Source organism: Salvelinus sp. IW2-2015, linkage group LG26 (genome assembly GCF_002910315.2).
Source record: "Salvelinus sp. IW2-2015 linkage group LG26, ASM291031v2, whole genome shotgun sequence".
In the NCBI taxonomy this organism is placed as follows: domain Eukaryota; kingdom Metazoa; phylum Chordata; class Actinopteri; order Salmoniformes; family Salmonidae; genus Salvelinus; species Salvelinus sp. IW2-2015.
The window spans coordinates 28,886,380-28,899,824 of NC_036866.1; the positions used below are offsets into that span (position 1 = coordinate 28,886,380).

Genomic DNA, 13,445 nt, shown 5'->3' on the forward strand with positions numbered 1-13,445 from the left:
TAATGTGTGGTGTGAACTACAGCTTGGTAATGTGGTGTGGAACTACAGCTTGGTATGTGGTGGTGAACTACAGCTTGGTAATGTGGGTGTGAACTACAGCTTGGTAATGTGGTGTGAACTACAGCTTGGTAATGTGGTGTGAAACTACAGCTTGGTAATGTGTGGTGTGAACTACAGCGTTGGTAATGTGTGGTGTGAACTACAACTTGGTAATGGTGTGAATACAGCTTGGTAATGTGTGTGAACTACAGCTTGGTAATGTGGTGTGAACTACACGCTGGTAATGTGGTGTGAACTACAGCTTGGTAATGTGGTGTGAACTACGCTTGGTAATGTGTGGTGTGATCTACAGCTTGGTAATGTGGTGTGAACTACAGCTTGGTAATGTGGTGTGTAACTACAGCTTGGTAATGTGTGGTGTGAACTACAGCTGGTAATGTGTGGTGTGAATCTACAGCTTGGTAATCTGTGGTGTGAACTACAGCTTGGTAATGTGGTGTGAACTACAGCTTGGTAAGTGTGTGGTGTGATCTACAGCTTGTGAATGGGTGTGTGAACTACAGCTTGGTAATGGGTGGTGTGATCTACAGCTTGGTAATGTGGTGGTGTGAACTACAGCTTGGTAATGTTGGTTGATCTACAGCTGGTAATGTGTGGTGTGATCTACAGCTTGGTAATGTGGTGTGAACTACAGCTTGGTAAGTTGTGGTGTGATCTACAGCTTGGTAATGTGTGGTGTGATCTACAGCTTGGTAATGTGTGGTGTGAACTACAGCTTGGTAATGTGGTGTGAACTACAGCTTGGTAATGTGTGGTGTGGATCTACAGTTTGGTAATGTGGTGTGAACTACAGCTTGGTAATGTGTGGTGTGATCTACAGCTTGGTAATGTGTCGTGTGTGATCTACAGCTTGGTAATGTGGTGTGAACTACAGCTTGGTAATGTGTGTGGTGAACTACAGCTTGGTAATGTGTGGTGTGATCTACAGCTTGGTAATGTGGTGTTGAACTACAGCTTGGTAATGTGTGGTGTGATCTACAGCTTGGTAATGTTGTGGTGTTGATCTACAGCTTGGTAATGTGTGGTGTGATCTACAGCTTGGTAATGTGTGGTGTGAACTACAGCTTGGTAATGTGTGGTGTGAACTACAGCTTGGTAAATTGTGGTCCATATAATGGCAAGAACAGCTCAAATAAGCAAAGAGAAATGACAGTCCATCATTACTTTAAGACATGAAGGTCAGTCAATAAGGAACATTTCAAAAACTTTGAAAGTTTCTTCAAGTGCAGTTGCAAAAGCCATCAAGCACTATGATGAGACTGGCTCTCATGAGGACCGCCACAGGAATGAAAGACCCAGAGTTAACTCTGCTGCAAAGGATAAGTTAATTAGACTTTCCAACCTCAGAAATGTTCATGGTTGAATTCCTGCAAAGAAACCACTACTAAAGGACACCAATAAGAAGAAGAGACTTGCTCGGGCCAAGAAACACAAGCAATGGACATTAGACCAGTGGAATTTTGTCCTTTTGTCTGGAGTCCAAATTGGACTTCACAATATCATTAGGGTGTAGTATATCCTATAGGACACCATATTTGGTCAGAGAGCGACACCTTCGTGGCACGCCGATGATGCGGGCGGACATCACTTGAACAACTGTATCTCGGTCAAATAAGCACCAATCGGGGTCAAACAAAGCTAGCTAGATAGCCAATGAGCTGTGCTTTTTGGGAGTATCCGGAAACCATGTTTTTGTCGTAGAATGTAGCTTCTATGCTTGTACGACAGTATGCCTTTTCATGTTGGACAAAAATTATAAGGATATTCAGAGTTATGAAGTTATGAAAACTGGTTGATTTGCAAATGTTGAACTTATAATATGGCTACTAATACTGGAAAAGCTAAATCAAAGTCCAAGTATACAGATTTGATGATATTCCTGCAGAGAAAATGTAATATGAATGCGAATGTCTCCTTCACGATTTGCCCAAATGTACCTGGGGACTTCACACTAAAAGTCTTGTAGTTCACTCATACTTCAAGTTATCCATCTGCGCTGCCATCTTGTGGACACTATCGGAATTACAACAAGAGTGATGGCTAGAACTGGGACCTTTCTCTTGCATTTCAAAGATGGTGGTAGAAAAAGACCAGTTGTTTTTTTCTTTGTATTTTCTTCTACCAGATCTATTTTGTTATATTCTCCTACATTCAATTCACATTTCCACAAACTTCAAAGTGTTTCCTTTCAAATGGTACCAAGAATATGCATATCCTTGCTTCAGGGCCTGAGCTACAGGCAGTTAGATTTGGGTATGTCATTTAGGCGAAACTTGAAAAAAAGGGGACTATCCCTAAGCCAACTAGGGGTCTAGTAACACCCCCCCCTAACTCCAACCAATGGGGAGGCCTAACTTAGCCCTGTCCTGAGAGATCGGAACGTTGCTGGAGCAGAACCATAGGAATAGAATCAAGCTGATTGCTTAGAAATTCTAGGACAAAATCGGAGAGATAGGTAGGAGCATGTCTATGTACTGCTTTGTAGATTAGCAGTAAAACTTGAAAATCAGCCCTAAACTTAACTCCTTTCCTCTCTCCTCTCCCCTCCTTTACTCTCCTCTCCTCGCTGAAACAAATACAGTATGTAGTACTTTGTGTGTGTGTGTGTGTGTGTGTGTGTGTGTGTGTGGTGTGTGTGTGTGTGTGAGCGTGCGTACGTGCGTGTGTGAGGGTGCGTGTGTGCATCTCACATGTGTTGGGAGGCATTAGGGAACATCTCTGAGTATTGTGGGGCTGAGTCCTCCGGCCCGTGGGGGGCAGCGTGGGTGATGACCATCATCACTGGCCGGTGAGGGTACACCTTCTTGGACATACGGAAGAAGTTGATACTGTCGTTGGTGATAAGGTCCGTGAAATAGTCCTGCAACGGGGAGAACAACAACAGGAATAACAAGTACCAGCTTTACAGCTGGAATCCCTCATGGTGAAACTGCTGTTTAAAGAGAAGCAGAACCTGTTTGGGATAGTACAACAACAAAGAAGTGACTGTAAACAACCAACACAGTTTTAACACGTACAACAGAACAGCAGAATATGTCATTGTTTTGACCACGCGGTTGGACGCTCATCAGCTCTGTTTCATCAACAAAACAAAAAACAAAAACAATAACAAAGGCGGTGGGGCGGACAGTGGCGTTTCCAATAATGTGGATTCAATCTTTAATTCTCATTGTGTGGATAAAACGTTTTGTATTGTTCAGGTTAGGCTCTGTCCAGAACAGACAATGGGAGGCGCACAGTGTACTACATAGAGCCATGACTACATGGAACTCTATTCCACATCAGGTAACTGATGCAAGCAGTAGAATCAGAAAATAGACCTTATGGAACAGCGGGGACTGTGAAGAGACACACACACTGAGGCGCAGACACAAGCAAACAGACACAAACGCCAGCACACACACTCTACACACACGTAGATTGTGATATTGTTGTATGGTGGTATTATACATTTTGTACTGTAGATATGTAGTAGTGTAATAATGTTATATGATCTACTGTTTTATCTTTCATTTTATATGTAATGTAAGTGCTTTAATATGTTTGGACCCCATTCATGATCTGACTTACAGTATAAGACAAGGACACTCTAGAACTCTAGGACACTCTAGAACCCTAGGACACTCTAGAACTCTAGCACACTCTAGAACTCTAGGACACTCTAGAACTCTAGGACACTCTAGAACTCTAGGACTCTAGAACTCTAGAACTCCAGGGTACTCTAGAACTCTACGACTCTAGAACTCTACGACTCTAGAACTCCAGGGTACTCTAGAACTCCAGAGTACTCTAGAACTCCAGGGTACTCTAGAACTCCAGGGTACTCTAGAACTCCAGGGTATTCTAGAACTCCAGGGTACTCTAGAACTCTAGGAATCTCTAGAACTCTAGGAATCTCTAGAACTCTAGGAATCTCTAGAACTCTAGGATTCTCTTGAACTCTAGGACACTAAAACTCACAGGTACCAATGATTTGATGGAATTGAGATTAAATGTAAGTTCTGCAATGCAGCAAGGGGCATCCAGAGCTGCAGAGAGATTTTCTAATACCAAAATCACCATCAATCAATCAAACGTACTTATAAAGCCCTTTTTACATCAGCAGATGTCACAAAGTGCTATACAGAAACCCAGCCTAAAACCCCAAACAGCAAGCAATGCAGATGTAGAAGCACAGTGGCTAGGAAAAACTCCCTGGAAAGGCCAGAACCTAGGAAGAAYCCRAGAGAGYAACAAGGCTATGAGGGGTGGCCAGTCCTCTTCTGGCTGTGCTGGGTGGAGATTAGAAGAGTACATGGCCATTAAGGTAAGATTGTTCTTCAAGATGTTCAAACGTTCATAGATGACCAGCAGGGTGAATCAGAGGTCGAGAACGCAGGGGCGGTAGAGGGAGAGAGAGAGTCAAAAACAGCAGGTCCAGGACAAGGTAGCACGTCCGGTGAACAGGTCAGGGTTCCATAGCCGCAGGCAGAACAGTTGAAACTGGAGCAGCAGCATGACAAGGTGGACTGGGGACAGCCAGGAGTCATCAGGCCAGGTAGTCCTGAGGCCAGGTAGTCCTGAGGCATGTTCCTAGGGCTCAGATCCTCCGGAGGGAGAGAGAGAGAGGGAATTAGGGGGAGCATACTTAAATTCACACAAGACACCAAATAAGACAGGAGTGAGTGTGAGTGTCTGTGTGAGTGTGTGGTGTATCTGTGTGTGTGTGTGTGTGTGTGTGTGTGTGTGTGTTGTGTGTGTGTGTGTGTGTGTGTGGTGTGTGTGTGTGTGTGTGTGTGTGTGTGTGTGTGTTGTGTGTGTGAGAGTGTGAGAGTGTGTGTGTGGTGAGTGTGAGTGTGAGTGTGAGTGTGTGTGTGTGTGTGAAGAGTGAGTGAGAGTGTGTGAGAGTGTGTGTGTATCTGTGTGAGTGTGAGTGTCTGTGTGTGTGTCTATGTGTGTGTGTGGTGTGTCCACTGCCCACCTCGGGGATTATATTGTTATAGGGTCCACTTGGTTCGGAAACCACAATGTGCTCGTTCAACCGTCCATCCATCACCCACATCTCTTACACACCTCAACGTGTCGGGAAACTTTACACCTCCGTCTAACTCAACAAGACAAGTCATTTATCGTCTGACTACCAAGCATTTTTATACCCGTCCTTCGGACAGACACTGGAACAGGACTGCCTGCATTCCAAATGGCACCCTTTTCCCTACATAGTGCACTATTCTACAGGCCCTGGTCATTAAGCAGTGCACTATATAGGGCATATGGGAGAAATTGTGCCATACTCCGCACTGGGAAAACTCCTTTAGACTGACAGCTGGGAGGGTTCGGCGCATGATGTCATGTTGAAGCACTTGGTGTGTGTTGAAGTCCCTGTGTGTGTTTGGTGTGTGTTGAAGTCCCTGGTGTGTTGGTGTGTGTTTGAAGGCCCTGGTGTGTGTTGAAGTATCTGTGTGTGTTGAAGTCTCTGGTGTATGTTGAAGTCCCCTGGTGTGTGTTGAAGTCTCTGGTGTGTGTTGAAGTCTCTGGTGTGTGTGAAGTCCCTGGTGTGTGTTGAAGTCCCTGGTGTGTGTTTGAAGTCCCTGGTGTGTGTTGAAGTCCCTGGTCGTGTGTTGAAGTCCCTGGTGTGTGTGATGAAGTCCCTGGTGTGTGTTGAAGTACCTGGTGTGTTGTTGGTAGGTGTTGAAGGCCCTGGTGTTGTGTGTTGAAGGCCCTGGTCTGTGTTGAAGTCCTTGGTGTCGTGTGGATTATCACTCCTCTCCTAGCCAGTCTGACATGGAATTACTTTTCTGGTGTGTGTGATGAGTGGTGTGTGAGTTGAGAGTGAGAAGTGAGTGTGTGTGTGTTGTGTGTGTGTGTGTGTGTGTGGTGTGTGTGTGTGTGTGTGTGTGTGTTTGAAGTCCCTGGTGTGTGTTAAAGGGCCCTGGTGTGTGTTAAAGGCCCTGGTGGTGGTGTAAAGGCCCTGGGTGTGTTAAAGGCCCTGGTGTGTGGAAAGGCCTGGGTGTGGTTGAAGCCCTGGTTGTTGTTGGAAGTCCCCTGGTGTATGTTGACAGTCCATGTGTGTGTTGAAATCCCTGGTGTGTTTTTGAATCCCTGTGTGGTGCTGTTGAAGGCCCTGTGTGTTGTGTTGAAGTCCCTGGGTGTATGTTGAAGGCCCTGGTGTGTGTGAAGTCCCTGGTGTGTGTTGAAGCCCCTGGGTGTGTTTGAAGTCCCTGGTGTGTTTTGAAGTCCCTGGGTGTGTGTTGAAGTCCCTGTGGTGTGTGTTGAAGTCCCTGGTGTGTGTTGAAGTCCCTGGTGTGTGTTGAAGACCCTGTGTGTGTTGAGGCCCTGGTGTGTGATGAAGTCCCTGGTGTGTTGTTGAAGCACCCTGGTGTGTGTTAAGTCCCTGTGTGTGTGTTGAAGTGTCTCTGTGTGTGTTTGAAGTCCCTGGTGTGGTGTTGAAGCCCTTGTCTGTTTTGAAGGCCCTGGTGTGTGTTGAGTGTGTGTTGAAGTCCCTGGGTGTGTGTTGAAGTCCCTGGTGTGTGTGTTGTTGCCCTGGTGTGTTGGTGTGTGTTGAGGTCCTGTGTGTGTGTGTTAGGCCCTGTGTGTGTTTGAAGGCCCTGGTGTGTGTGTGAAGGCCCTGGTGTGTGTTGAAGGCCCTGGGGTGTGGTGTGTTGTTGAAGACCCTGGTGTGTGTTGAAGACCCTGGTGTGTGTTGAAGGCCCTTGTCTGTTTGAAGACCCTTGTCTGTTTTGAAGTTCTGTGTGATGTGTTGAGTCCCTGGTGTTGTGTTTGAAATCCCTGGTGTGTGTTGTTGAAGCGGCCCTGGTGTGCTGTGTGTGAAATCCCTGGTGTGTTGTTTAAGTCCTGGTGTGTGTGTTGAAGGCCTGGTGTGTGTGAAGCCCTGGTGGTGTGTTGGTGTGTTGAAGCGCCCTGTGTGTGTGAAGGCCCTGGTGTGGTGAAGTCCCTGGTGTGTTTTTGAAGTCACCGTGGTGTGTGTGTGAAGTCCCGGTGTGTGTTTGAAGTCCCTTGTGGTGTGTTGAAGTCCCTGGTGTGTGTGAAGACCCTGGTGTGTGTTGAAGGGCCCTGGTGTGTGTGAAGTCCCTGGTGTGTGTGAAGCCCTGGTGTGTGTTGAAGTCCCTGTGTGGTTGAAGTCTCTGGTGTTGTGTTGAAAGTCCCTGTGTGTGTTGAAGGCCCTTGTCTGTTTTGAAGGCCCTGGTGTGTGTTGGTGTGTGTTTGAAGTCCCTGGTGTGTGTGTTGTGAAGTCCCTGGTGTGTGTGTTGTTTGGCCCTGGTGTGTGTTGGTGTGTGTTGAGGTCCCTGGTGTGTGTGTTGAAGGCCCTGGTGTGTGTGGTTGAAGGCCCTGGTGTGTGTGTAAGGCCCTGGTGTGCTGTGTTGAAGGGCCCTGGTGTGTGTTGAAGACCCTGGGTGTGTGTGTTGAAGACCCTGGTGTGTGTTGAAGGCCTTGTCTGTTTTGAAGACCCTTGTCTGTTTTGAAGTTCTTGGTGTATGTGTTGAAGTCCCTGGTGTGTGTGTTGAAATCCCTGGTGTGTGTGTTTGAAGGCCCTGGTTGTGTGTGTTGAAATCCCTGTGTGTGTGTTTGAAGTCCCTGGTGTGTGTGTGAAGGCCCTGGTGTGTGTTGAAGGCCCTGGTGGGTGTGTTGGTGTGTGTTGAAGCCCTGGTGTGTGTGTGTTGAAGGCTCTGGTGTGTGTGTTGAAGGCCCTGGTGTGTGTTGGTGTGTTGAAGTCCTGTGTGTTTTGAAGTCCCTGGTGTGTGTTGAAGACCCTGGTCTGTGTTGAAGTCCCTGCTGTGGTCTGAGCCGGTGTGTGTTGAAGCTTGGTTGTGTGTGAAGGCCCGTTGGTGTGTGTTGGTGTGTGTGAAGTCCCTGGGTGTGTTGAAGCCCTGCGGGTGTGTTGGAAAGACCCTGGTGTGTGTGTGAAGACCCTGGTGTCTGGTTGAAGTCCCTGGTTGAAGGCCTGGTGTGTGTGTGAAGGCCCTGGTGTGTGTGAAGTCCCTGGTGGTGTGTGTTGAGCCTGGTGGTGTGAAGTCCTGGTGTGTGTTGAACCTGGGTGTGTGTGAAGACCCTGGTTCTGTGTGAAGTCCTGGTGTGTGTTGAAGTCCTTGGCTGTGTGTTGTTGGTGTGTGAAGACCCTGTGTGTTTGAGTCCTGGTGTTTGTTGAAGTCCCTGGATTGTTTGAGTCCTGGTCTGTGTTGAAGTTCCTGGTGTCTGTGTTGAAGTCCCTGGTGTGTGTTGAATTCCCTGGTCTGTGTTGAAGTCTCCTGGTCTGTGCTGAAGTCCCTGGTCTGTGTTGAAGTCCCTGGTGTTGTTAGAATCCCTGGTCTGGTTGAAGTCCTGGTGTGTGTTGAAGTCCTTGGTGTGTGTGGATATCACTCCTCTCCTAGCCAGTCTGACATGGAATTAATTTTCTGGTGTTTGTGAGGAGTGTGTGTGAGAGTATGTGTGTGTGTGTGTGTGTGAGAGAGAGTGATAGTGAGTGAGTGTGTGTGTGTGTGTGTGTGTGTGGTGTGTGTGTGTGTGTGGTGTTGGTGTGTGTGTGTGTGTGTGGTGTGTGGTGTGTGTGCTGTGTGTGTGTGTGTGTGAGAGAGAGAGATATACAGTATATATAGAGAGAGATATATATATAGTGATATATATATAGATGCAGGGTGGTAGCTTCCTAAAGGCAACTTCTCCTCTCTTGGAGTGCTGTTATATGATCTCTAACGTTGTCATGACCAATGAAATAAAACCCCTCGGTCTCCACAGAACAATCTCCAAGGAGACGCCACTTCAAATCATTCAAATCAACACTCTACCATTAATTTACCAAGATTCCTAGCCCCGTCGAGAACCCGCAGGGACGTAAATCAGATATGAACCAATTAGCCGGGAGAAAGACGTTACATTGAATTACATTCAGTCGTTAAGGAACAACAAATAGGTCATGGGATTTAATGGAGCAGTTATAAGTGGCAGACAGGGATTGGAACACAACCACACACACACACACACACACACACACACACACACCCACACACACACACACACACACACACACACCACACACACACCACACCACACACACACACCACACCACACACCACACACACACAACACCACACACACACACACCACACACACACACACACACCACACACACACACACAGGGAACATCACAGGGAAACATCACCCCGCGGGTATAGACCAGACGTACCTTGAATACTACACGCCCGTGTTTCTCCTTGTTACCCGGTTCCGACAAACGTTGTAATTATAAAAGCGTGAATTCTTTACCGAGCCCGACCCTTCACCGCCACCCAGGAGGGGTAGCTCCCGTTGTACTCGTTCAGATACTTCCCAAAGAACGCTGCCGAGAGGACGAGAGAGAGAATTAAGAGTTAGAAAAACATTATTGTCCCAGCAATGTGGAAATTTGGCTTTTGGCTTTTCACACAAACTGTTAGAAGTACGGAAATGGCAGGAGGATCATAAATGTCTTGTCTTTAGAAACCTGGACGTATTTTCTCTAAAGCTGATGATGTAAAAACCGAGCAATGTTTCTCATTACCATAGAGTAGGGTCATAAAGGGATTTGGCTTGGCAAAAATCAGCTCGTTTTCCCTGTTGGTCCGAATGAGCAAACCTTTACCTTTCTCTGACCCTAACACTCTATTAAAAACCTCCTCCTTAGTAACCAGGTACCAGGAACTTGTGTTGACTTTAGTTACAGGATCTGTCTGTTGACTTTAGTGACAGTGTTTTGTGTTGGTATGCCCCATCTCTCTCTCTGAACCCCCTTCCCCTCTGCTCCCCCCTCTCCCTCTCCCCCTCCCCCTCCTCCCCACTTCCCCCCCTACCCCCCCTCCCTGTGCCTCTCCCCCTCTCTCTTTCCCCCCTCCCCCTGCCTACCCCCCTCCCTACCCCTCTCTCTCTCCCCCTCTCCCCTCCTGCCTCTCCCCCTTTCTATCTCCCCTGTATTTTCCACCTGTGTCTCTCTTCTCTAACATCTCTCCATCTCCATCCAGTTAGCAGCCTCCTGGGCTCGAGCCAGTCTACCCGAGTGAGGTCTAATTGGAGACTAACACATCAGCTCCAAAACCAGCCCTTACGCCTCTGCAACCCACAGGACCCAAATGAGCTGCCCGCCCAGCGCCTGCCTTAACCGCCCCCCGCCTGCCTCCGGGCCTGCCAGCCGACGTCACTCAGAGAGCCGCTAGCTGATGGGACCGACAGAAGCCTGGCACCCACACCACTTTTGCACTCTCACAGCAGACAGAAAGGCAGGGAGAGAGGCAGCGGTGGGGAGCGAGAGGAGAGCAGGCAGGAGAGTGGACATTGAGAAGGCGACAGGGAGTGGGGACAGGGAGAGAGGCAGGCAGGGAGTGGGGACATTGAGAGGCAGGCAGGAGTGGGCAGGAGAGAGGCAGGGCAGAGGGGGACAGGAGAGGCAGCGGAGGGGTGAAGAGAGGCAGGCAGGAGTGGGACAGGGAGAGAAGCAGGCGAGGACGGGGACTGGAGAGAGGCAGGCAGGGAGTGGGAACAGGGAGAGAAGCGGCACTTGAGGGACTGAGAGAGGCAGGCAGGAGTGGACAGGGAGGAGAAGCAGGCAGGGAGGGGACTGAGAGAGGCAGCAGGGAGTGGGACAGAGGAGGAAGCAGGCGGAGGGGACTGAGAGAGGCAGGCAGGGAGTGGGACAGGGAGGAGCACTGTCACTGAAGTCGACCGGACGTTTCGGGTTACTAAGCAACGTGAAAATCTGGTACTAAATAACAGACGGTTCCTGGTACTAAATTCAACAGACAGTTCCTAGTTCCTAGGAGTAGGTTGGTATGTTAGGGGCGGAGAAAGGTGAACGTTTCCCCATTTAGACTTACAGGGGAATGATTTGAAAGTCGTTTAATTGGGGCACGGGGAAGAGGCACTACATTTTTGTATTATACATAGCGCTAGAAAGTTCCTAATGGTTTCTCACCGTCCTGTATCTGTGTAAAAGGCTGGTATGTGAGCTCAGGACAGGACAGCATTTGGTAGGTGGTTGTGACACTCCCTGTCGCATGGAGGACGCCAGGCGGTACAAGCGTTGAGGAATGGTCCTCCTGGGTCTGTGATGTAGAGTCTTGATATCCGTGGACCGGGGACTCCTGTGAGCAGGTGGGAGCGGGAGGACGAATGGTGGCGAGGAGTAAGGTCCAGAGGAAGGAGTTGATGATGAGGTAGGAGGCCATTCCTGATCTTGAGAGTGTAGATTCGACGGAGAGACTGGAGGAGAGGAGGGGAGGAGGTTGGAAGAGGAGGAGATGAGGAGAGGGATGAAGAAAGGAGGAGGAGGTGTAAGAGGGAGGAGGAGTAGCAGTGAGAGGAGAGGAGATGGGAGGAGGAGAGGAGAGGAGGAGGAGGCAGATGGAGGAGGAGGAGGGAGGATGGAGAGGAGAAGATGGAGATGGCAGGAGGAGGAGGAGTTGGAGGAGAGGAGGAGGATGGAGAGAGAGGGGAATGGATGGAGGGGAGAGGGGAGAGGAGAGAGGTGGAGAGGGAGGAGGATGGGAGGAGAGAGGGGGAGAGGAGGGGTGGAGGGAGGATGATGAGGAAAGAGGGATGAAGAGGGTGAGGGAGGTGGGGGGTGCAGGGGTAGGGAATGGGAGGGAGGATGAAGAGGAGGAGGAGGATGAGGAGTGTGGGGGAGAGATTGAGGAGAGGAGGATGAGGGAGGAGGTGATGGGAATTAAAATACATTTTATCCTTTAATGCCTCTCGTTTCTCCTGGCGTGTCTTGTTTGAATTCATTGCCCAGTCTTGCACAAATTGCTTAATTACCGAGTTTCATCCACGGTTCATCCAGTTCTACAGTATTACATATTTTTTCGCATCTATGATGGAACAGGAAAGTTTCAGTATTTTAAAAAAAAAAGCAGAAGTATATTTGTTGTTCGCACCATGTTGGATATTATTTTGTGTCGGGTTAAAATAAATTATGGGAGAATGCGGTGGAAAGTCTTCAATGAGCAAAATATAGGAGTTAATACCCATTATTAGAGTTGGATCCGTGGAGTTAAGTGATGACTGGTGTTGGGCCTCCCATTCTAACTGGGGAAACCATTTGCAGTTTATGAGGCTACAGAATGAAATAATAATAGATGAAACGTTTACAGGTGGTGAAAGAGACCGGGTGATGGTCTGGTGCATGATGCATCGCCATGCTTTAGGAACAAACACAAGGCGTTTATTCTAAGGTGACAATCTATGATCCGATGCTCAACTGCCTTTTGAAACATAATATCCTAAATAATCTAAAATTCACGTGCCCCTACTTGTCTGGTCAGGTGTATTATTATACTGCTGTAGGTGTATTCTATTATACTGCGGTCAGGTGTATTTATTACCTGTGAGTCAGGTGTATTTTATTATTACTGCTGCGTCAGGTTGTATTTATTATACGTGCTGGTCAGTGTATTTATTATACTGCTGGTCCAGGTGTATTTATTATCCGTGCTGGTCAGGTGTATTTATTATACTGCTGTCAGGGTATTATTATACTGTGGTCAGGTTTGTTATTTATATACTGCTGGTCAGGTGTATTTAGTTAACTGCTGGTCAGGTGGTATCTTATTATACTGCTGGTCAGGTTGTAGTTTATTATCCTGCTGGTCAGGTGATTTATTATACTGCCTGGTCAGGGTATCTTATTATACTGCTGCGTCAGGTGTATTATTATACTGCTGGTCAGGTTTGTTATTTATTATTTACTGCTGGTTCAGGTGTATTATATATATTGCTGGTCAGGTGTATTTATTATATACTGCTGCGTCAGGTGATTATTTATGTATACTCTGCGTTCAGGTGTATTTATATCCCTGGCTGGTTCAGGGTTTATTTATTATACTGCTGGTCAGGCTGTATTTATTTATACTGCTGGTCAGGTGTATTTATTTATACTGACTGGTCAGGGTGTATTTATTATACTGGCTGGTCAGGTGTATTGATTTGAAGATCGGTGTATGATTGTGTAATTAATAAATTGTTTTAATGATGAAATGAATATGATTGATTTTTAAGGTTGGGCGATCGAAGTGCAGTGCTAAGTAGCGACACCGTTTTAGGAACAACATGAATGTATTTTATCAATATAAATGAATGTATTTTATGTTGTTTGTAATTTTGTCTTGCCTTTTAATCATTATATGTGTTATGTTTTAACCATTGAGGACCTCTTTTGGAAAACACAGTGTTGATTCATACTGTCAAGTGATATCCGTCTGGCGTCCATATTGTACTTTTTCGTGTACGTTTATATGTCTGTTACCGCAAAATATATTCACTTCAATCATTTTAGGACTAGCCTGAGGCGAATCTGTGAGCGTTGGCTAAAGCTCACTGTGCCAAGACTCAGAGGAGCACAATTTGCACTCGTCTCTTCTTT

The 13,445-nt window shown here is 47.3% G+C and overlaps 1 protein-coding gene and 1 long non-coding RNA gene across 2 annotated transcripts in view; both read right to left on the reverse strand.

Annotated features, from left to right (window-relative positions):
- The window catches only part of LOC111952206 (extracellular sulfatase Sulf-1-like), a 13,179-nt gene extending 10,026 nt beyond the window's left edge, over window positions 1–3,153 (reverse strand). The window contains exon 1 of the mRNA XM_023970763.2: window positions 2,751–3,153. Coding sequence (XP_023826531.2) covers window positions 2,751–2,872 — 122 coding nt within the window. The 5' untranslated portion in view covers window positions 2,873–3,153. The remainder of the gene's footprint in view (window positions 1–2,750) is intronic.
- LOC139023062 (uncharacterized) overlaps window positions 1–13,445 on the reverse strand; it is an 870,035-nt gene that overhangs the window by 324,707 nt on the left and 531,883 nt on the right. The window lies entirely within an intron of this gene.